Genomic DNA, 24,690 nt, shown 5'->3' with positions numbered 1-24,690 from the left:
AGAAGGTCAGGATTACATTAATACTGAGTAATTCCAGTTGAAAGTTGTAAGGATACAGGTCCTGCCAAACTCTATTAAGGAAACCACTTTGTTAAGTAACAGTCATTAAAAACTGACATGCAGAGCTTGTCTTCGACAGCTTTCAGTTTTAAACAGTTTCAGAAGGCTTTATTTGTGTCCCACAGTATTTCAGTGCTATTATGGAGAGGCCTTATATAATAACCTTTTTCTCTGTCTGTGATTTGTGTTTGTTTCCTTGCTTTTGCTTTGTGTTTCTTGCTGCCAAAAAGATAAACAAAAAATAGGGAACTTGGCTCCATCTCCAAGAACAAGTTTGAGGTCTGAGATTGTTTTGTTATGATCCAGTTTTGAATCCCACATATTGCAATGAACTAGAGTTTCAATGTCAGAAACCAGTAAGTGGAGTATGTCTTTTGATACTCCTGGATGTTAATAACTTTTTTTATACCAGTTATAAGCACAGGATTTTTCCTAGGAGGGGTGCACCACTAAGGAATGGCATAACTGACTGGTGAGGTAGACAAATTTTAAAAGTGAATACGAAGAAGGCCTCATCTTGTGCGGGGAGGGGGGTTGCACACCCCGTGCACACGCCCCCTTGATCCGCCCCTGCCTTGGATCTAAGTCCCCCTCCTCGGCCCCTTGGCTATTTCAGGTTAATATGGAAGGGCTGAAAGGGCCAGGAAAATCTTGTACATACAACTGCCTTTTCTCCATGGCAAGCCACTCCTTTTGAGCACGTTAGGATATTCTGCTGAATTTATATCTAATATAAAAATACTTTTTTGGCAAGTTCCAAAGCAGATAGTTTCTTTGGCTTATGTTTTTATTATTAGTTGTCCACTACATGTACCAGTCTCTTGTCCCTGAGGATACTAATTAGGATTCTTGACATTTTACACTAGATTCTCATCTAGTCATTAACATTTATGGTGTAAATGCATGTATGCAAATATATGAAATTAAGTTTGATACTATACTGGAGAATTTAGGGCAGTTAACCCTTAATTTCAAGCACAATTTACTTCCTCTACCTAAAGATTCTTTTTTTTTTCTTTTTGGTACCTGAACACACATGAATATTTAACCACATAAGGGCTACTTCAAGTTAACAGCAAATAGTTGATTAATTACAAAATAAATTCCGCTTTCCTTCTGGAAAGATAAATCTTAAGCCTCAACATCTTGGGACTTTTTACTTTCCTCGAAAATGAGTTCTCTTTTACGAGTTTTTAAAGCCTTAAACTTCTCTATTATTTCTTTCAACTTGATTTCGAAGTTTACCATCTCACAGCTTAGTTCAATGGCGCTCTGAAAGTTCTTTTGACCCGTTCTTAAACATCCAGGAACCAAAATTCCAAACCATTTAAGGGGATCTTGTACAAAGCCATTACTGGAACTTTCTAATGGTAATTTTTCCCCTTTGGAAAGACTCAATTCCTCAATGCCTGTAATTTCATCGTTCAAACTGTCCGATTTTTGTGGTTTTCGCCTCCTGAGAACGTTTCTCTCCTCATCCTTTTCATCAATATCAGCTTTTAAAGTTTCCATTACTTTTCCAGGCGAAGATTTCTTCAGCTCAAATGCCACACAGGTGTCCTCTGATTGTTCTTCGGAGTAAACACCTCCAATGTGATACAAGGCATGGTCCATTTTATGACTGTATTGCAAAGCTCCCACGGACTTGTTTCCCATTGAATAACGCGCCTTTGACAAGTTGAGATGGCCATCTCTTATTGCAGCGTTCAGATATTCTCTCTTCTCGTGAAGTCGTTCGAGAATGTCGAAAAATTCAATCGTAAGTTGGTCAAGTTGGCTACAAATGTCCTCCATCTTGGAATGTTAGCGAGAGAGACTGGGGATGAGTGTCGTGTCCTGACGACACTCGCTCCAGTCTTTCGAAAAGTTATGCGGGCGGATGCTTCCAGCTCACTCAGTTCGACTTATTATCCTACCAATCTGATCTTTATCCAAAGAAGACGACGCCCGTATTTTTTTATCTCCGTACAACCTTGGTTATCAGTACCGATTCCATTGATTATGACTCATTTCGTACCTTAGTGAATGGCTGATGGCCCAAAATGTTTCATTCTTGTAGAGATTGTGATGGAAACCGGAACATGCTTAGCGGCAATGAAGTCCAATCATGCAAAGTATTCACGTGGCGTGCTTCCACTATACTAAACTGACCAGTCAGAGACCAGTGGGAATACCCGAGAAAAATGGAACGACATTTTCCGATCAAACCAGGCCAGCCAAGAGGAGTGGCTGTTACCATTTTTTATTCCTTTTCCGAATTCCATATGTAAGTGAAAATGAATAGGGCAATGCGCCGGTTTGTCAAAAATGGAACTGCAAATTTCAGTCGGACCGGTCCGACCGAAATAAGTAGACCACCTCCAGAGGTGATCCCGAATATTCCGGTCGGAAGGGTCCGAAACGGACCTTTCCATTTGACTTCCGACCGAACATGTCCTATGTAACTTACTAGTACAGTCCACAATGTTCTAAATCGGACAAGCTTCCCACTTATGTCCGGACTGACCTGCTGAAATACCAAGTAATTTTTAAAAATCTAAAGAACATTTTCAGAGCTGTCAAATCACCACAAAAAGAAAACCACGTTTCCACTCAGCCTCATATCAAAACCAGACGTTCTCCTGAAAACAGAATACACAAATAGCAATGAAAGCCGCTTTAGAATTAAAACATAGCTTTCACCCAATGGCAAATTTTGTCAAACTTTTGACGTCTGTTGTTTTTAACCAAACCAGGGTCAGTTGAATTCAGCCAGGTTAGTTGTACAGTGTAGCTAGTAGTTTTGAAAAGATAATTACTTTGTGTTAGAGACATCCGTACTGTGCACAGTAGGGAGCGGTCTTGAACTCAGTCACCTCCACTGGTTGGTTACTCCTCAAACAGACATCCGTGAAACTCGAATAGTTCTAAACTAATTTAATCCGCGATAGTAAAATAACACTACAAAAGGGCTGCCACGCAATAAACTGACGCTACAAAGCCACATAGATTTTTCAACCTTTCCTGCTTCTAGTTAGAGACTGACTTACTTGTATTGCAACGTGTATAGTATTTCAGGCTGGACGGCTTGTAGGTCCTTTAAGGACCCTGCTCGAGTCGTACCTCTGATTGGTGAGAACCACAGAAGCTTGCCACGTAGTTCATTATGTCAACAAATTCGAATTCAGTCACAGACACGGTCAGTCTGTTTCCGTTCCGTTTTGGTGTCAACAACATTTTTGGGGGGGACTCGAACTCTACGAGGTAAAGAAGCACTTTCTATGTTTTGAAATTAAGTAAAAGTTACCAGTAGTTTTAACTGCCTGGTTCTAAGAGAAAGAGGGACCCTTTTCTTAGTAGAATGCAAGGGGAATTTATTAAGACATGACTTATGACCTATGTTCCCCAACGACGGTTCGACTGAACTATGTGGAAATCAAGTAAAACTGACTGTTTTATACAAAAGATTATTAAAAAAAAAAAAAAGGTAAATGTATAAGAGGCAGGAAACACAAACATCCAATTTTGCCCGGTCTTTATATTAGCCCTGAAAACACTGAAAAGTCAACCAACTTTAATTTAACCAAGTGCAGTGGTGACTTGTTTATTGCCTGTTTTTAGTTTATTTTTGGCTCCTTTGTTTGTTAGTTTGTTTGCGTGCTTGTTTAATCGCAATAACTACGATACAAAACTTAGTTTTATGAGAAATGTTTAATGTTATTTATGGCAGATGTTTAATGTGATTTGTTGGTTACAGCCAATACTCCACAAAGTGACGTGGATGTAATGGTGGTGCCAGGCCGGCTCAGTTTAATAGTTCAAGAATCTTAAAACTTCACAATATGTAAACAATTTTAATACTGGATTTATGTTAGTTTGTTAGTTAGTCAGTTTGTTTGTTTTTTGCGGTGTAACATCTAGACAATAGAGAAATAACAGTAAAGGTCAGTCAATGAACTTGTATTTTCACCCTGGCGTGAGAAACAAAGAACACAAATAGAGCGAAAAGTTCTACAGCTGGTGTCCCAGCATGCCACTGGAACCCCTGGAGAGGGATTTTAACGAAAAAAAGCCACCTTTGTCAAATGCCACTGGGGGTCACAGACGAACCAGACAGACCATATACATCAGTTTAGGGAAATAAATTGAATGGATTCTGATAAAACAAAAGCTCAAAGCTGACGACTTTCTCTAAAAAGCAATATTTCCGTGGGCACAAAAGAACTAACAAGAGCTCATCATAAGGGTAGTTATAACATATAGCGAATATGTAAATAGGATAGCCTTTCAGTGCTTGGACCCATGTTAAAAGTGAGGTGCTGTTTCTAGTTTCTACTTCAAACTTGAGGCTAAGTTTTAAGGGTCTTATCTGATTGTTTTAAACGCCATTTCTTGCAGGTCAATGAAGACAGCAATCATATTTCTTGTTCTAGTAGGTAAGACCAACGTTCTCTTCTCATCTGATCAGTATAGATAACAATCTACATACAAGAGATCCTCGGTTTTATGAGTAAATTATCCCCGGGGGCAACTCTCATATGAAAAGGTTGGGGATGCTCTCTCGTCTCACTTAGGGTGTTCATAACGAAACACCGCTATTTTTTAGCCCTTAAAGTATCTTTTAGGGTGCACTCAAGGAAATAAAAATAATAAAAAACGCTCTTATTTCCGTCTTTAGGCTCGATTTCCGTCCGTCTCTCGAGTACTGTTTACAAGCGCGAGCTCCTTTCCTGAACAACGGCTGGTAATCAAGCCTATTCTGTTTTAAGTGGTATCTTTTAGGGGTCAAATTAAGCTCGAGCCACACCAAGATTGGTCTCCTTTAGGGTTTTCATTCAAATTCTCCGACGAGCATTCCCGACCTTTTCATATGGGATTCCCCCTGGGATAGCGCATCGCGAGTATCACGAATTTCTGAGCAACCGGTTTTCCTTCCATTTGAAGATAGAACGCACTAACGGTCTGATTTTTATCTCTATTCAAGCCTCTGTTGTTGGATCTGAGGGAAGACGGTCCAAAGCCTACATCAGCAGAGGAAAACGGCAAAATACGTTCAATACAAATTTAAGTACCAGCCAGCAGCAGTTGCAATATACCTCCTCGCCCCACCCTGCTTCGTTTGTACCTGGATATTATCAAGGGACTGGCAAAACAAATCCTGATGCAAGCCCAGAACTGGCTCGCGAACGGAGCAGAAATGTGCAAGGATCGCGAGGGGACGTTAAAAATCTAGCCTGGATGGCCTTTAATGATAATGGGAGTGGAGCACGACGGCCTCAGAACAATGTGAATGCCACTTCGGGATCACCTCTGAAGAATGAAAAAAGTGGTTTTCAAAACCGCATCGTAGAAGGTACGATTACTGATTCGACTGATGTCCAGCAATCAGAATACAGGTAATATATAGCGCGGAATTGGAACGCGCGAGAGATATCAGGTAAACACAAATTATCTTCAGTAACAGTTTTGCCAGTAAATATTTTTACAACCATTAAGTCAATTATGCTGTGGTTAAAGGAGTTACGTCACAGTTTCACACCTTAAAAATTTTAGCCTTAACTTTTCAAGTTCATTGTTTGTAATCTGTGTTAATCTTCTCCATCCTTAAGGTTTATCACTATCTCTTTGGTTTTTTTCTATCTTAGTAAATTACTATTTTCAGGTTTCCTTCCGTTTAAAGGTAGTTTTGATCATGGCCAAAATAAACCAAACTGCCGTGACTGAGCTCCTTTGAGAAAATAAGCTTAAACGAATGTATGAGAAAAGTTAATGAACTTTCCACAGAACCCAAAAATGCCAAAAGAATCCCTAAAATGGCGCGAAAAGAGGCACGGAAAAACATGTTGCCAGTGACTAGACGAACAGCTGGGCCCGTGAGACTAAATTCGCCGATGGCTGCTGCCGCTGCAGCTGATGTACAAGGTGCTGTGGTGGAGAAAGGAATTGAAGTCATGGGACAAATGGTCGACAAACAACTGCAGATCATTGACGAGGCACAAGAAAAGGCGGAAAATTTCCTGAAAAAAGAGGTAAGATCACACCAACAAGACTATAGTATCGATTACGGTTTTTTATTGTGTTTTTGTTCGGTCTCCCTAACTTCTTAACCCATATGACGCGTTTTTTTCACTGAGATCTAAACTTTGCAAAACATATTTATAGCGGAGAAATGGGCCGAAATTTTAACTGACAGCACTCCATCAATCAGACCGTCAACAACTTTGACTGCATTATCTATAAAATGTTAAGACCTTCTATTGGTTTTCCATACTTCTAACCCACTTCTTATCCACAAAAAGTTTAAAATAAACGTGCAGCAATTTACTTATGGTTATCAGACTAATGTGCTTCTCAGTTAGCCAGCCATTGAGCTGGAAGCTAATACAAAAGACCCCATAAAGATCTCAAAATTTCGACAACAGTCCAAACATCAAAAGTTGATTCCAAGAACAACACAACAACGCATTTCCAGGGAAACATGAGAAAACTGCGCACTAAAATGAAACAATTGAAACACGTTTCCTGTACTCTACCTCTCCTTTGTTAACTCCGGTCAGGAAATTTTATTTTCTAACTTACTGCTCTGTATACTTACTGCTACGAGGTGATTATAACATTATGTTTTCATGAGACGAATCTAATCAGTGTCGATCGGAGTGATCATGAAAGAATAAAATTGGTACACTGAGGTATAAGATGATTCGTTAAAAGTGATGTTAAAGACAAGTCATCAGCGCAAAAACAGCACACGACGCTCACTGGGCCAAAGTGACGCTATATTTATTTTTGTTTGACAGATAAAACTGGATATTGTTCCAGACAAGGGCTGGCAGTCAGAAGACATGTTTGTTCCGCCTGGTTATCACCTGGATTCAAAAATAACCGATGACGCGGGCTCTCCAAAAGAAGCTGAACAAGCTGCTTTTACTTACCCAGCAGGCTTAGGGAATGTGATGATGAACGGATGCTATGGGACTGGGTACAAGGAAGGCGATCCTTGTTACGTGGCTAAGTGGACACTGGACGCCTGTTTGGTGAGTAAGTGGGCTTACTGAATAGCTTAAGCCAAGAGAAAATGAGTATTTCTTTATAACGTTTACATCGAACCCCACAGCACTAAAGAAAGGTAAAAGTAAAGTCTGCACACGAACCAGTTGGTCTATCAGGCCGGCGCTTATCTCCAGTTTCAGTTGCATGAAGCGATTAGGAGTATTTCTACTCCCCCCTGGATGGAATGCTAGTCCATTGCAGGGTTACTCCCCAACATTAAATTCGCCGCTACCCGTTTATACACCTGGGTGGAGAGAGGCACTGTGAGAGTAGTGTCTTGTCCAAGAACACAAAACAATGTCCCCGGCCAGGGCTCAAACTTGGAGCACTAACCACGAGGAAACCGTGCTTCTCATATAGCAATGAAGTGATGACACTTTATACTAACTAACTGACAAAACGGGATAGAAATAAGGCCTCATCATGATATCTTTTTTTAATCACCGACAGAACATGATTGACGGCGCGGCATTCATGGGAGTGGGTTTTGATGGGCGTGGTGAGTACAGTCCTGAATCAAGAAAAATGAGCATCGTGCAAAGAAGCTGCGCTGGGAAAGCAACGTAAGTAGTCTTAACACTGTTTACACGTATTGAAATTTCAAGTAACATAGCCAAATAATTTTCTCGTCGGTCTGCCAGCTCTACTCACATTTTGTTCATTGACCAGCTTAAATCGAGTGTTTGAGAACAAGAATACCAATTCATTTGAATGGCAACAATAATGTTTTTATTTTAGCACTGAAAAACTTGATTTCATTGCTTGATTACTGATTTGAAAGTCGCCGAAATTCAAGAGTGGTTTATCTTGCATCTATTACTAGAAACTGTTAACGTCAAAATTTAATTGTAGAAGTAGATATGCAAAGTGAGTAGTTAGCATTCGACTTGTATTTACCTGTGGGTCAAAGAAGGAATGTAAGAGGCACGGCTTTAATTAGCGTGGACTCCGCGTCATTTTGTTTAATAAACAACTTAAGAAGTATATCTGATCACATCCCTGTAAGTATTAACTCTAAACCTTTTCTCCATTTAGTTTTTAATCTGCCTGCACGTTTTCATGGAATCAGTGCGAGACACTCAAAGTTTTGATTTGATAGGTACGATGATTATGATGTCCCGGATACAATGAATGTACATGGTATTTATGACACTAAAGCCACCATGCTGACGTTTGAGAGTCGCTCTGAGTTCCAGTCCCATTTGCAAGAGGAGGCCGGGGTATCAGGCTCATTCTTCGGCTTCTACGCAGGCGTGAAGGCCGCCTGGGGCGAGTCGTCGTCAGGTTCAAGTCAACAATACATGGCTCAGTTAAGCGTCGATATAAACAGGTAAAAACAGGCTCCGATTCCGTCGAACTAATATTGCTGGATATTGCAGACTATTATTTACCCCAATACAACAATAGGTCACTTTTGACGCGACTTTTGCTTCCGTTTCAAAACAAGTCTTCGTATCACCTGCACGTTCATTTTGTGTCGCTTGGCGACACAAAAAAAGTCAGCAAATACCTCAGTAATTCATGAATACCCTGTTTTGTAAGATGGCATATATACTAACGGTATAAAACAAATCGAATGGGTGAGAAGAAAAGGAGGCAACTTTGACTTGAGGCTGCCGCATGCGCTTCTTTAAATCGTAACGCGAAGCGAGAGGGTTAAATTAAGAAGAGGAAGGGTATGTTTTGATGAGAATTTTACAGTAATCTAGATTTGATTCCTTCTATTTAAAAGCATTTTTACTTCTAACTCACCTCTGAACGACAAAAATAAAAATGAGGATAGATATTGTCCAAAAAACAACATATTCTTTTTCAATCTTAGGAACAGCTCTAGCCAACTCATAAGCTAAGTGTACAAGGAATAAATTCATTTCAGATATGAAGTCTTTTTGGACGAAGTCAAACCCCAAGACTTAAGTTTATCATTTCTGAGGGAATACATGGGTCTACCTTCATCTTACTTCGCCGCTGGAGCACCACTTAAATACCGTAAGTAATCAAAAGAGCTAGGGTAGGCCTGCTCTATTCTTTTCAACTGTTATTCTGTTTCAACTTCATTTATTTAATCGCTAACCCATACTTTCATTTGCGTCACGCTTGACTAAACAAGAAAAGGAGGTCCTCTTCTACTCTTAGGGCCGGACCTGCCGAGATGCTGGACTAGCAGCTTAGGCGGGGGCTGAGGAGCGACACTGAAAGTTGCTTCATATTATGGTAACCGGGATAAGCGGCGGCTGCGCATGCGTTGGAGACTTTGATGCGTCACAAGAGTACGAGCGATAGTCAGCTAGGCTATAGCCTGTTACTTTTCGCTTTCAGACAATTTGAGTTTGTACGCGAATCTTTCAAGAATCGTAGTTTAATTCAGTAGAAGCTGAGTATAAAAAAACTATTTGTTATACGTTATGATTTCTATTAAACTTGCAGAGGAGTTTATTCAGCGGTGGGGCACGCATTATATCAAGTCGTCCAAGTTTGGCGGTCAACTTCAAATTCGAAAGTTCATGGACGCAACTGATGTCTCTAACAAGAAAGAATTTGCCGTAGAAATGGAGATGGAGTACAAAACATTATTTTCAAGTGCGGGAGCCAAGTCAAGCACCTCAGGCGGAGAATATGCGAGGAATCAGTCCAAAACCACTTCAACAACCATTATAGCTCTGGGTGGAAGCCATGAAATAGCTTCCATCCTGTCCGACGCGTACTCACCCACATTTAAAAGTGAATTCAAAGACTGGCTTGTTTCCATTCCCAAGTATCCCAAGCCGTTTCTCTTCCAGGTCAGTCCCATTACAAACCTGGTAAATTTCCGAATGCGGGATTTGTTTCCCGACGAAAAAGTCGATTGGGGCTGTGAGGGACACGCAGCAAGCTTGAAAACTGAGAAGAACGCGAACGGGGATACCGTCACCTTCTTCGAAAGTGTTGGACCAAATGGAACTATGGTGAAACACTACTGCATGTTCCAGAGTCGAAAGGGATTAGAGGAGGCCATCAAGAGAAGAAGGATCAGTTTGAAGAGAGCTATCGAGGTTTATATGGAAGAGGTATCTTAATATATTGAGCGTTCGCAGTCACTCTTTAACAAATTAATTCAACCTGCATGAGAAGTGCGCTTAACCAGGTCCTGCTGTTGAACCTCCCGCCAGAAGGACTCAGTTCGCTGAGAGTTCACTCAAAAAGTTTCCACTGAATAATATTTTCCTATTCAACCTTTTTGAGGGACCATTTTAAAAAGGGGATTTTACTGTAGAGAGAGGGGTGGGAAAGAGATATGGGCATACTAAAAAAAAGTGTTTCTAAAAGAGGAACTTCCTGTTTTATAATAGAACAGATTCTATACATCTTTCTTTGAGGAGTGTGACTGTTAGAAAGTTGTTAAAGATTCACTCGACGGTTCAGTTTCAACCTTTAATTTTCATACAGCCCGGTATTTACAACAACGCAAACAAAAGCGAGGGTTTTCCTCTAGCAGAAGCACAAGGTCTCGTATAGTCCGTGAGGGGGTCTCGCATATAGTCCATAAGGCGCACTTTCATGCGTCACGTCTAGTCACGCTTACAAATATGCCACGCTTTCAAGTTCTAACAGTGACAGTATTTTTTCTCATTACAGGGCCCAACATCCATTTCAGATTTTAACCTCCCAGCATGCTCGTCCCCTCCAGCTGAAGCCCCGGCTCAAGCAGACCTACAGAAAAGGACTACTACAAAATTTGCACCAGCATGGCAGAAAATCACAAGCGGTCAGAAAGAGGTTCGAGTCATCTTTGATATGAAAAGAGACCTGGCCGGTATAGAGGACTACACTATTCCCCGAAACATGAGCCGCCTTGTGAAGTACACCAACGGAAAATGGCTGATAGGGGAAGAAGACGGTTCGTTCCACTTGTACAATGCCTTCAACAACGGAGGCACCGGTGATGCTAGGAAACGCAAGATGTCCATTTTTGGTCTGGTTCTATCGTACAACGAGAAATCTGGAGGACTAGAAATGTTACCCGCCGATTTCGAAGCTTCCAAACAGTTCTTTCCCAATCTCCACGAATTTCTTGCCGGACGTACTCTGGCCAGGGTTGCCATAGAAACCAAGTCTGTTACCAAAGTGGCAAGTAAACGAGAAGCTGCGGCAAGTGCCCCTTGCAATGTCAAATGGTCAAACGCACTTCGTTTCGATCCGACGGATTCTAACGGAAAATGCCTTCATTTCACAGCCGCTAGCGAGGGAAAGATTTTCGTGGTATTCTCGACTTTACCTAAGGATAAATCGTCATGGTATTACACTGAGATAACTCCTGATAGAGTGGCCATTTATAAGGTAACAGATCATCGGCTCCTCTTATTGAATTCTGGCGCAGGAAGGGTTCCTTCTCTCTTTGTTTCCAACTTCCACTCCAAATGCAGAGAAGTCGAGGAGCTGATGCATACTCCTTCATAGTTTTAGACGACATTTATTCAACGCCCTCTCCCCCACTCCCCGCGCCTCCTCCACTACCTCGTTAAAATTTAAACTTCCACGATATGAGAAATGTGCCGACAGTTAGGGGCTGGTAGCTATGATTTGTTAGGGTCACTGAGACGAAAACAAATACATACTTTAAGTCGTTGTTTGCCAACGGCGAGAGCTCATGACTACCTTATTATTTTTAACTTTCACGATCCATGGAATCAGACACTTTTTGAAAATTGAACTTGAAAAAGTTTGGACACGAAAAACTAATACTGATGATCATTTGAACGAACGGTCGGTGGTAACTCTCCCCGCTCCTTCTCCACAGGGTAACCAAGTGAAAACATCAACCACCAACAAGAACGCGCGGGGTCTGGGTGACCCAAGCCTGCTGCAGTCTTACTTTGTCTGTGTCACCGAGTCTGAATCAACCACTCTCATGGAATATGGAAAAACACTGGGAACTACAGAGAGTGGTGATATTTACTTAAACATGCTAGACATCACTGATCGCTTGAACGTGCGATTCTACGCGTTCGGGAACGGAGATAAGGACCTCGATGTGATAGACGCCCACATCGTGCCACGTGACTTAACCGAGGCTGAGTGTAAAGGGGATACATATATGGATCTGGAATCGAGGCTGTGCACACAAAACTGCCACGAGGACTGCGATCCACTTTATGGTAAGGAGACGGTTAACAAATACAGAATCAACTTATCGGGTGTCTATAAGCATGAAAATAAACTAAAATGTAAAACGCAATCTTCTATGAGGAATTTATTGTTCTCTTAATGCTTCATGCGTGAAGTAACGCCATGTTTCTTAGTTACCTAGCAACTTCAGGAAAATGCGGGTCTTAATATCGTAAGGCCGATTTACCCTAAAATGGTACTCATTACCCAGTTAAGATTAAGACTCTGGATAAGACTCATACCTAGAGGTGTTTGGTTAATGCATTATCCACAGCCATAAACTTCACTAGGTCAGCTCAATTTTTGCGGAACTCAGTTAAGATATCTACAACTGGCCGACATATTACAGCGTAAAACTACTAATTGTGTGTTATATTTTGTCCCTTTAATCTAAGGATGCAACACGAAATCATCTGGGAACCCACTGCCCACAGAATGTAACGTGTGCCGAATTGCCGAGGACCTGGCCACGGGAAAATGTCTGCCAGACTGTAAAGAACCCAACTACTTATCGCCCAATAAGATTTGCATTGACAAGAGTGGTAAATACTTTTGATATTTTCGGATAGACGATAGAGGTTTTAGAAATTGTGTCTAGGGGCTTGCGAGCACCCTCTTTTGTCGCGAAAGAAACGTTTGTTAACTAAGCAATTGCTTGTGAGAAGCAAATGGAAATATGCTTGTGATCAAGAGCGCACAAAGGTACATAAACTTTCGGGCTCGCCTGCACCTGAGTTGACTTCAGTACGTTCTGGTCTCGATCAAATATGAACGTAAGTCGGTGCAAGTTTGTTCTCCGTTTGGAAACCAAACTCCAGTCAACACAAGTAGATCGCACGTTATCCATAACGTTAAAAGGTTGCTTTTTCAACTTGAGTGCGCTTGAGATGAAGCTTGGCAATCCTTTTGGCCATCCGAACAAGTTTTTATACAAGACTAGCTTGCAACTTCTTACTAAATCTATCATACATATGGGTCTGTCCTAAGTCTAACAGTTCATTGTTTATATCATTTTCAAAGGCACTTTTGACCTGGAGCTAGGGACACACGTTCTTTCTGAAAGGCTTTCAGTGCGCCAGATCCCCCATCTACCATCCCTAACCATGTGCACGTGGCTTCGCTTCTTGGATTTTAAAACTGATTGGGCTTGGAGAAAGATGGACTACGAAGTGAGAGGGACACGTTCGCAGAGTCTTCAGCTGCTTTGGGTGAAGGGTGGTGAAAATCGACTGGAACTACTTATTGTCCAAGGATATTGGACTGGAGAGAGTTGGGCTTCACTCGACAGGTAGGAAGCAGTGACTACTAAGAGAGTGACGCTCACCGCATACCCTCCCTCAGTCGTGGTTTGGTCCTAACACACAGAACCACTGCGATGCATTTTAGAAATGTGGAAGTTGTTTGAATCCTTTTCAGGGAAAACAACACGGGTTCCATGATCATTGGATGAAAACCAATGGTCTCTGCACTGTATATATTGTCTTAAATTCTTTCAAAATGAAGTTAAAGACATCACAAATAGTGATAAGTTAATAAAGATGGTGAATTTTAAGCTCGGTAATGAAATGTGAAGGTGAATTAATCAACATGACACGAGCGTGGGACAAAGAAAAATTCTGAGTCCCCGACAGGAATCGAACCCATGACCTCCCGAACACCGGGCGGGCGCTCTATCAAGGTCATTTAACTGAGTTCATATATGACTATCATATATGAACTCAGTTAAATGACCTTGCTCTACATGAGTTCTCGTAGCTCAATGGATAGAGCGCCCGCCCGGTGTTCGGGAGGTCATGGGTTCGATTCATGTCGGGGACTCAGAATTTTTCTTTGTCCCACGCTCGTGTCATGTTGATTAATTCACCTTCACATCACAAATAGTGTTTGACCCAGATGACACTGGAACGTTTAAACTAATCTGTTGCAGATGCAGCAAAATTAACAATCTAACTAAATGCTGCTGTTGATGTACTCTTGACTTGTTTTACCGTGTGTGTGCATGTAAGTGCATGTGTGTTTTTCCCAATGTAATACGTGGAATTTATAAGTAAGTGTTGTTGTACTAGTTTTATCAATATTTGTTATTATTTTTTCGCTTTTTTTCTTTGCAAGTGCAATTTATTCACTTATATTTTTGGGGGGTGATTAATATCAGATTTTTATGGTATGATAACCACGGAATGGGTTGTATTGTACATTCACAGGATTTCCACAGACCTTTTTGATGACAGGAAATGGCACCATCTGTGCATCACATTTTCAGGAGAGAGTGGAGTCGTTACGCAATATGTTGATGGCGTCAGAAAGAAATCGGAGACCGGTGTCGCGCACGCATTGGATGGCGGAGGGACCCTGAGTATCGGTGAAACATACGCTGCACAGGCGTATCAGATCACTGGCTTCAATCTTTGGGATAAAATTCTTCCTGAAGTGGAAATAAAGGATTTAGCAACTTCCTGTCTGAAGGGAATTGGGAATGTCAAGCATTGGCTGGAATTTTCTGACAAGGCAAAAGCCATCAGCGCTTTAAAAGTAAATGCTCCCTCGGTGTGTCTCCCCCCGGCACGACAGGGTGCTGAAGAAGAGACACCAGAGTCCAGTAAATAAAGTGGATGATCTCTACCTGCTGATGACGAATTGAGGTCAATGTAACGAATGCTAAGCTGTGAAACGTCGAAAATAAAAGAGTCGGACTGTTTAGTGTTCAGTTCAATCTTTGACTCCATCATTTCGCTCACTGTTGTACCACCACCCTCTTACCCATAAATTACTCGATCAGTCGTATTTCGTCTGTTTATAGTACTTGGTGCAATAACATTAGGACTACTACTGGGCAGTTTATAAATTGATTTATTGTTCGTAAATTCATTATATCCTGAAACACTCATTCTCGTCCCAGGACCCTCTTCCTTTTACGTCACAAAAAGTGTGCGTGGCTCCGGGGTCGAGAAGCTGGCGAGTAGCATGAGCTTAGCCTTTTGCATCTTTGTGGTCAGCTGAGCTGCATGTTAAATCAACGATGAAACTCCTGATCGCGAACATGACTTAGAAGGAATTTTTTCCACTGCTAGTGCCTTTCTTCCACGGAGGTGGGTTGGGGAGAGTGCGATATTCGGGCTCGTCAACCGCATCCATACCGACAGGCCCTACGGGATGGGTGCCATTATTCCATGGGGACGAGTAGTTAAACTGAGGCTCTTCCGCGGGCTCGTCAGTACTGGGCTGGGAAGGGCTGGTACAGACAGAAGGACTCACCACTTGTAACGTTCTTTTTGCTCTGGCTGCGTCTTTGAAGTCCAGCCAGCTCTTGACGTTTCCAATGCCTCTAAGACATGACTTAGACATGTCTTTGATGTTTTCAGGGGCGAGAACCTGATCCCAAAGGTTAAAGCTAGAAAGATCGTAAGGGAAAGAGGTGGAGTCTCCCATCTTAAGAGTTCCTCCGCCCTCATACTCCCAGACCAGGCCAGTTCCAGCTTGTTTCTTGACTCCATCGAGGTATTGCATGACCACACCGCTTTCTCCATTCCACGTGGCACAGATATGGTGCCATTTCTTGTCCAGAAGTTGCTCAAACGACATCCTATTCGATAAAAATGAAGGTAGTTAGAGAACATAATAATGATCTGGCGTTCAGCCTGTTTTAAGAAAGCTTAGTTTTGGGCAGATTCGTTAATCAATCCTGGCATAACTATTTTATACCATGCCATAGAAAATACAGTGGCTATACTGTGAATGCAAGTGAATAATATATGAAAGATCATATATTTGAACTGCGGATGTGACATACGCGCAGCGCACGATGGGAAGGCTGGGTGTAATACAGTTGAGTATATAATGGTTTTGCTGTATTCTAATTACCTGTATTTTCTATGGCATGTTAACAAAACTATTCATTAAGGGTACAGCAAAACAAATGGCCAACTTCCCTCTTAAAAAGATAGATTTAAAAATGCAAAGCATTTCTTAAAGAGAAGTCGTCGTTAAGTCTTCGCACCTGTCTCGCGCTTTGTACTTGCCCTGAGAGTACGAGGGCTGCGCACTTTGCCCCGCTGAACCATTTATTTTCCTCCTGTCTAATGAAAATTTTATTGTTTAAACCTGCGTTAAATCTTAAAACTTTAGTCTCAAAAAGTACCTTGGTAAGTATTTATTATTTCTTCTCCATGTTTTAAAAGCTACTTGCATCCCAGGCTCCGTCCGGTCTCGGTTTGGATACCAGTTTAGTGCAAACTCCTGGTACCGCCTGCCACTCACATAATAATTAATCATGGGAAAGTAACTCTTGTTATCTATGACGATTGCCGCAGGGAAACGAAGCCAAAAGCACATAGTGATGGAGGCCAGCTTAGGGATTTGACGTATTGATATTCCGTAGGGTGAATTTCCCACTTGCATATCAAAAGTAGCTGAAAAAGAAAAAAACCTTTTACAGTCATTCTAATCTGCTTAACATGAGTAGACATGCAGGCGCTTCCTTTAGTGTGGTCAATCAAATGCCCCTACCCCTGGGATATTGCGCTCAATCTATCATTCGCTCCATCGAGCGGGGAAGGAATTAAAAGTACAAAGTGATAAAGCCCTTTAATCGAGTCAAATGTCTAAATTACTCCAGATTTTTGTAGCGGCTCAAATAATCCAGTTTCGCACTTCCCTTGAGATTTTGGTGAAACGATTATTCTCTGTTCCGTCAGCAAAGTAACCCCTGGGGCAAAATCAATAAGCCGACGCATCGAGCGTCAGCATGATCTCTTTAACAAAGCTGATCAATTGAAATAACTTTCAAAAATTGAAATTAACATCATAAATAGGAACTAGAAGTAAGAATACAGGTGGCCTTCGAGCATTTCTTAAACTGCTGGTGGGGGAATATGTTACCAGATAATGTTATCTGGAAAAAAGCCAGAAAATGGCCTCCAGCAAACGCTGAAAAATGTGAGGATCTCTTAAAGGAAAGGAAATCATTCTTAGAGTACATGGGCTAGCGTTTCCTATTCAGTTCAGTTCTTTTCTTGGGGGGATGAAGGCTTGAGAAAGTGAACAAGATTAAAGTTTTGCGGAAGAAAACACTTACCACTCTTATCGACACAAAAGTTGTCAGGTGTTAGGTAGTTAGGTTCTTTACATTCCGGAAGACAATTCCCTGATGCAGCGTCCTTGGCAACACGGCACACGTTACACTCATTTGGCTGCGGGTTCCCAGATGACTGTGTGGTACAACCTATAAACAGTGGTTCGCAAATCAATTTTCACACGCTTTGATTGGCGAAGATGCATTTTATACGTGATGTTAATAGATCTAAAGCATTCTTCCTCTGCAGGATATTAATAAAGAACAACAATGGGCAATACTGCTGCAAAATTGGTACCACTCAAAGAAAAATTAAGACGTTCTTTCTCGTTTCGGAGTAGTTTACCAGTAAAAGGTCCTTGAACTATAGCGTAATATTTAACTCCATTTAGTTTAGGCTCAGTGAGTTCAGTCGGGGGACGAGCACAGGCTCCTTTCTCGAACAGCGGCTGGTAATCGAGCCTACATTTAGTTTCAATCTTGAGATATTATTTCGTGAAAATGTTGGCGGTTTTCTCTCTTGGTTGCATTGCTATTAACTGTAAGAAGAACTCAAATGTCGATTTGCTCACCAAAGAGTGGATCACAATCCTCATGACAATTCTGCGTGCACAGCCTAGATTCCAGATCCTTGTGTGTATCTCCCTTGCACTCAGCCTCAGTCATCTCACGTGGTACTATATGCGCATCAATAACATACGCCCTTTCTTTGCTGTTTGCAAAAGCATACAACCGTACATTCAGACGGTGAGTGGTGTCCAGCATGTTAAGGTAGACATCCCCACTTTCTGTGGTTCCCATGGTTTTGCCGTATTCTATCAGAGTTGTTGACGTGGACTCAGTGACACACACAAAGTAAGCCTGCAGTAGAGATGGATCGCCCAGGCCCAGTGCGTTTGGGTCAGCGGTTGAAGTCTTTAATTGCTCTCCCTTTAACGACCGATGAGAGACAACAAAAATAACAGAACGGTAGAGAAGTGTAAACTTAGGATGGAAAGGTGTCCAATGAGTTAATTTCCGTGCTGTTGCACTGCATTACGTTTATACAATGACATTAGTTCAAGAAGACCTGATAGCTAGGGTACTAAAGTTAAACTATAAGTTATTAGGCTCAGCTCGCCTTCGCCACTCTCGAGTATCGTCCTCGTAACCTACAACTTGACCCCAGGGCGATTCACGTGTTGCCCCTGACAACTGGTTGTTGGGGCAGTACGCAGATCGCCGCGTCCTGGAAATGAAATTGTAAACTCTTGTTGTGAAGCCATTGTGGTTTGATTGAAAATATAATAGAAATGAGAATGTACGTTTTTCAGCATACGAAATGTCAAGCTTCTCAACTGGCTGTGTTACATTTCTAATGAAACTGCGATCTGTTAACGAATAAGAAAAACAAGACAGTGCACCCACAGAAAGAAGAATTTTTTTTTCCGGAATTCTTTCTTTCGTATAAACAAGAGTTACGGAAACATTCGTGAAACCGGCGTCGTGAGAACTCCAAAACAGCCGTGACAAGCAATACCCGCCCCATGGCTCGTCAGTGAGTCCACAAATCTTGTTGTCCTAAATTTTCTCATGAAAATGTTTTTCTTCAACACTAGGTAACTCCCCTGATTAATTTATAAAAGAAAAATGGCGGAGTAAAAGAGCACCTGTTACCTTGTAAATAGCAACTCTCTGGGGTGTAATTTCGACGTAATACCAAGTATTCTTGTCCTTAGGCAAAGCCGAGAACACGACAAACAGACTTCCTTCAGTAGCGGCAGTGAAGTGAAGACATTTGCCTCCTCCGTCAGTGGGATCAAAACGAAGCGAGTTGGACCACTGCACGTGACAAGGAGGGTTCGCCAATGTCTCCCTCTTGTCTGCTGTCATAGAAACCACTGTATTATCTTCCACGACACTAGCCAAACGCTGCCAAACAAAAGTATCATGAAGGTCTGGGAAGAACTTTTTGGATGCTTCGAAGTCAGCTGGTAGAAGCTCTAATCCTCCAGTCTTCTGGTTGTAAGACAGAACCAAACCTAGAATGGATATCTTGTGCTTTCTAGGATCACCGCTGTTGCCATTCATAAAACCGTTGTAGAAGTGGAAAGAGCCGTCTTCTTCAGCCGTCAGCCACTTTCCCTCCGAGAATTTCACCAGGCGACTCATGTTGCGAGGAATGCGATAGTCATCATTTCCAATGAGGTCCTTCTTCAAATCGAAAATAACACGAAGGTGTTTTTTTCCTGCGGCGATAGTCTGCCAGTTGGGTGTCGCATTCATCGACCTTTTAAGAATGGCACTTTGAAGCAAGTCTCCTGTTGGTGGTGCTGGGGTAGGTCGGCAGGCAGGCAGATTAAAATCGGAGATAGAGGTTGGGCCCTTGAGAAACAAGTACGCAGGTAAGCGTTATTCGATCAGAAGTCTCTATTACCTGTCAAATAGTTATACAAGGTCTTGTTTAATTTCGACATCTCAATCATCGCTCTGCAATTTTGATGGAAAAATTTTGTTTATAAGATGAATTAGTTCACTGTAACATAGTCATCATCAAATACCTCCTCCTCTCGCCTATACAGTGTTACGATCCTCAAATATGCTGTTGTTATGTTGTTTGCAAAGGTGGAACACTACAAGTGAAATTATCAACAGTAAAATTGTCAACTGAAGATCAGGTAAGGGCTTCCTTCACCAGCTGTTCGTATAGTTTGTCTTTGTAGGATACCTGAACCTACCTCTTCCAAGTAAACTTCAATGGCCCTCTTCAAACTGATCCTTCTTCTCTTCAGTGCTTCTTCCAGTCCCTTTCGACTATCAAACGCGCAGTAATGCTTCACCGTGCCATTAGCACCAGCGGTCTGGAAGAAAGACACTTCTTCTCCATTCGCGTTAGTCTCAGTCGTCAGACTAGCGGCGTTACCTTCACAGCCCCAATTGACTGCTTCTTCCGGAAACAAGTCGTGCATGCGGAAATTCAACAGGTCAGTAACCATGCCAACTTGGAAATGGAACGGTTTAGGATACCGAGGGATGGACATCAGCCAGTCCTTAAACTCATTTTTGAAAGTCGGTGAGTACGCGTCTGACAAGATAGTAGCGATCTTTTGGCTTCCTCCCAAGGCAATAACTGTGGTGGAAGACGTTTTCTTTTGACTTCTCGAGGACGCTCCGCCTGAGCTGCTCTTTTTAGCGCCAGCGCTGGCAAACAAACTTTTATACTCCACCTCCATTTCTTTTGAGAATTCGTTTTTGCTCGACACGTCCGCGGCAGCCATAAATTTACGAATCTGCAATTGGCCGCCGAATTTGGAAGACTTGATGTAATGTGTCCCCCATCGCTGAATAAAATCCTCTGCAAGTTTTAGGATAAATGCTTTTGTCATTTCAGCTAGCGATGAATTATTTTGGTTATATAATTCTACTGACAAGATAAAGTGAAGCTAATAGAGATGTTATAGTCGCTTAGGCTAAGATCCAAACCAACAAACAACCAAGCAAACGGGCAAAGGAACAAATAAATAAATACAGTGGAACTCCGCCTTACCGCCACCCCGTTAATACTGCACGGCCAATTAATTCTGGCCCGAACAAAAGTTCGTTCAGTCATTTTCTTGTTTAAAGAACCCCTTTAATACGGCTACTTCGTTAATACGCCCAGATGTGTGCTAATACGCCCAGTGGCCTATCGGAGACCGGATTGACAGGGTTCCACTGCACATGAACAATGTGCCACGCCCCAACCTCCCAATGTCCCGATCAATCGCCATCTTGATTACGAAACTGACCCTAAGCATATAACTTACGATATTTCAGCGGCGCTCCAGCAGCAAAGTATGATATTGGTAAATCCATGAATTCCCTTAAAAATGATAAACTTAACGACTCGGGTTTGACTTCATCCAAAAAGATTTCGTATCTGTAAGGAAAGTTGTAACAATATCAGTCGATACAAAGGTTTAGTTGAACGCTTTACATTAATTAAAGACCATGAAACTTGTTTATGAGTTGAGCATGGGACAAAGTATAAGGCAGCGTCTACACTACGCCGAAGGAGTTTGAAAACGGAGCATTATTTATTTCCTTGGTAACGCCTTCCGTCCAAACTAATCCGTCACGAAAGCGGAGTTTTTCGAAAACGCTCTTGAAACCGAAGGAATTTGAAAACGCTGGCTTTTCGTTTTCGTGTGGACGGAAAACACTTTGAAAAAGGAGCTTTTCGAAAACGATGACGTCACGATAATCATGTGATTTCCTTGCCCGAGGTTTCCTCAAACACAAATCCAGAATGACCGGTGATTGTTGCGTTTTTAAATGCCTCCGGCGTACTGTGGACAGAAAACATTTGATGCGTTTTCGGAGTTAAACCTCCGTTTTCAAATTCCTCCAGCATAGTGTGGACAGGCCTAAATCTGCGTGCCCAACGGGACTCGAAATTTGGAGAAGTTCCATACGCCAAGTGGACGTGAAGCACTCATCACTGTGTTACACTCAATTAACTTATAATACTCCATGCTTTGGAGGTCATTGTAAGGAAGGAAATACCTGTTGATATCAACGCTTAGCAAGGCCATGTATTGTTGACTGGCGGCCGAAGTTGAACTTCCCCACGCTCCTTTCACGCCTCCATAGAAGCCAAAAAAGGAACCTGACACTCCAGCCTGCTCCTGTAGGTAGCTTTGAAACTCTGAGCGGCTCTCAAACGTCAGCATTGTGGCTTTGGTGTCATAAATACCATGCACATTCATAGTGTCCGGCACGTCAAAGTCATCGTACCTGGAGAGAATTTGATTTGTTGAGCACAGTTACTCGGTAAGGCCTTTTCTCAGTAAGTAAATGGTCCTGATGGGCAAGCGAGCAATGGGAGATACTCAGCGTGTTATGAACTTATTTCAAGGTCAACCAATGTAGTACAGCTGACGTTAAGTGTCAGCAAATCGTCAATAAACAGATCTGAACACCCATCTGGGACAACAGAGGAGAACACCAACGAAGCTCTAAGAGTTAGTTGTACGCAAATCACATGTTGAAGGAGTTTTTTATACTAAACACCATCTACCACTAGAACGTTAAACAAGCCCAGTTAACAGATGTGACAGAGAGAATGTCAAACAGGCTTACGTTGATTTTCCAGCGCAGCTTCTTTGCACAATGCTCATTTTTCTTGATTCAGGACTGTACTCACCACGCCCATCAAAACCCACACCCATGAATGCCGCGCCGTCAATCATGTTCTGTTGATTGAAAGTAAACTTTATGGGAACTAACATAAAGATTTCAATCCATATTAGCCAACCTCGTTCCAGGGTGTGGGATGAAGAGAGACCCTGGGAACGAGGTTCAAAATTAGCATATAATAAACAGCTCTTGGCACACCAACATTGGATATGGATCTGTTTCTTTTCAAAGGTAACGTGTTAAACAGAATAAGAATCTTCCGTTCTGGCTAGAGATCCTCTCTTGGTTACCAAAACTTAGTGGACATCCTGTGGGCCAATCCACTTTTACAGTAACAATCAGTAACGCGGTTTGTGTTAAATAAAAGATAAAATAGAAAGACTGCATGAGAGGGGCACTATGAAATCGAATTTAGGCCTTACAGTTGAAGTATTTTTGTCTGATTTGTTTGTTATAAAGTCCGAGAATATTTCAGTCTTTTCATCGATTAAAATCTCAACTGTTTTCAACTTACTGATTAGAAAGAATGGTTAAATGTGGTTTCCTATATGTCATGTTGACTTTAAATCCTTGATCTTTGGATCAAGTTAAAACTCCAAAATAGGAAATTGGATTAATTGAAAGGTGTACCTCATGACTAGGAATCATGAAGTTTCCTGCCCTACAAATGCATAATTATTTGTTGTCACTGCATACCAAACAAGCGTCCATTTTCCACTTCGCTACATAACAAGGATCTCCTTCCTTGTACCCAGTCCCAAAGCAGCCATTCATCAACACGCTCCCAAGACCCGCTGGATAAGAAAAAGATGCCTGGTCGTTTTCCGGAGGAGAGCCTTCTTCGTCAGAGATGGACGTGTCCATATGATAACCAGCGGGTACAAACATATCTTCTGACTGCCAGCCTTTGTCTGGAACAATATCCAGCTTTATCTGTATATCGGGAAACACCAATGAAAGACGCAGTAACTCACATTCAAAAGATAGTTTGACCATTTTAAAAGCGATTTGTTATTGATTTATCATATTAAACATAAATATAGGAATTAAAAGCCATATCCAGATCAAAGAAAACCAAATTACTGTAGTTTGCAAAACTAATTCCCAAACTCATTAATAATCCATCAAGATCAAACAAAAGAAATCATGACCGTGACGGTTTGGATAGTTGATCTTAATTACCGTAGATTTCTTCGATTTTATTTCTCCGTTTTCTCCTTAATTTTAGTTTCGATTGAGAAGATATATCAAACAATCAAGACAGTGTTTGACCACGTTTCAAAACACCTCGAAGTTCGTCAAAAATACTCCGCCACGCTCGTATTTTCAACTCTGTTCTCGGTGTTTGAAAATGTGGTCAAACACGGTCTTTCGTGTTTGGTTTATTACTAAAACCGATATTTTCTGAACACACATGAACACAGAATATAGATGTCTTTTAGTGATTAAGTCAGGCAATGTGTTTTATCTGAAACAACAGTGATCTCACATCTTTCTTCAAAAATTTTTCTGCTTTTTCTTGTGCTTCATCGATAATCTGGAGTTGCTTGTCCACCATTTTCCCCATGACTTCTATTCCTTTCTCCACTACAGCACCCTGGATATCTGCGGCAGCCGCGGCGGTTAGGGGCGAGTTTAACCTCACAGGTCCTGACCGTTTAGAGCCTGGTTCTGCAGACCGAGTGGTATTTCCCCTTTCCCTTAAGCTTTTCAAGACTTTGCTGCGTTGTCGTTTTCTCGCTGCAAGGGTGACAATGATAAACTGTTGCTGTTATTGCATTTTTGCCGGATTGTGCATGAGAAGTATGAGTGCATATAAAAGAAAACAAAGAAAAATCGCTCACGCAAACATTGTCTTCAAATGTTCTTTCTGACGCCAATTTGGGCAATGAATAAACTCGAGGTCACTAACCTTCTCTGAGAGCCTTCCGACGTAAATGTTGCCTACGCAAAACAGCAGTAATATTCTTAACGCGAGTTAAGAATATTACTGATATTACTAATATTACTAATATTACTTGATCCCCCGACATAAAATGTCTGACATCATTATCAACTGTAAACAATATCCTGAACGGCACTGATTTACCGATCAGAATAATCTACGGCTCCAACAACTACACTATGGAGAGCCGTGTGCTTGCTTTCTATAGAAAAGACAGCAAGAAATATCCCACATGACAGCATTCTCGTCCCTTTTCACTAATTCAAGATTGCTTTCATTCTCC

The 24,690-nt window shown here is 41.7% G+C and overlaps 4 protein-coding genes across 4 annotated transcripts; 2 read left to right on the top strand and 2 right to left on the bottom strand.

Moving 5' to 3' along the window:
• Nucleotides 1-7: 7 nt before the first annotated feature.
• Nucleotides 8-2,303, bottom strand: LOC145499205 (vacuolar ATPase assembly protein VMA22-like). The gene has a single exon (XM_081478771.1). The coding sequence runs from the start codon at nucleotides 1,852-1,854 to the stop codon at nucleotides 1,192-1,194; it is 663 nt and encodes a 220-aa protein (XP_081334897.1). The 5' UTR covers nucleotides 1,855-2,303; the 3' UTR covers nucleotides 8-1,191.
• Nucleotides 2,304-5,758: 3,455 nt separating this feature from the next.
• Nucleotides 5,759-12,790, top strand: LOC145490167 (uncharacterized). Its single transcript, XM_081469312.1, has 9 exons — nucleotides 5,759-6,068; nucleotides 6,837-7,073; nucleotides 7,540-7,652; nucleotides 8,189-8,419; nucleotides 8,966-9,078; nucleotides 9,517-10,136; nucleotides 10,705-11,406; nucleotides 11,867-12,224; nucleotides 12,630-12,790. Exons 1-9 carry the CDS (start codon nucleotides 5,796-5,798, stop codon nucleotides 12,788-12,790), a joined length of 2,808 nt encoding a protein of 935 aa, XP_081325438.1. The 5' UTR covers nucleotides 5,759-5,795.
• Nucleotides 12,788-15,051, top strand: LOC145498587 (neuronal pentraxin-2-like). Its single transcript, XM_081478494.1, has 2 exons — nucleotides 12,788-13,522; nucleotides 14,439-15,051. Exons 1-2 carry the CDS (start codon nucleotides 13,338-13,340, stop codon nucleotides 14,839-14,841), a joined length of 588 nt encoding a protein of 195 aa, XP_081334620.1. The 5' UTR covers nucleotides 12,788-13,337; the 3' UTR covers nucleotides 14,842-15,051.
• Nucleotides 15,052-15,055: 4 nt separating this feature from the next.
• Nucleotides 15,056-24,108, bottom strand: LOC145498594 (uncharacterized). The gene is made up of 11 exons (XM_081478500.1): nucleotides 23,952-24,108; nucleotides 23,159-23,395; nucleotides 22,406-22,518; nucleotides 21,830-22,060; nucleotides 21,091-21,203; nucleotides 20,023-20,639; nucleotides 18,962-19,669; nucleotides 17,878-18,235; nucleotides 17,309-17,455; nucleotides 16,373-16,643; nucleotides 15,056-15,817 (listed from the first exon to the last, which is right to left on the bottom strand). Exons 1-11 carry the CDS (start codon nucleotides 24,027-24,029, stop codon nucleotides 15,280-15,282), a joined length of 3,411 nt encoding a protein of 1,136 aa, XP_081334626.1. The 5' UTR covers nucleotides 24,030-24,108; the 3' UTR covers nucleotides 15,056-15,279.
• Between the last annotated feature and the right edge of the window lie 582 nt (nucleotides 24,109-24,690).

This window comes from Orbicella franksi, chromosome 1 (assembly GCF_964199315.1).
Source record: "Orbicella franksi chromosome 1, jaOrbFran1.1, whole genome shotgun sequence".
Classification (NCBI taxonomy): Eukaryota; Metazoa; Cnidaria; class Anthozoa; order Scleractinia; family Merulinidae; genus Orbicella; species Orbicella franksi.
The sequence above is the reverse complement of the archived record's forward strand: the minus strand, read 5'-3'. Positions and strand labels throughout refer to the sequence as shown.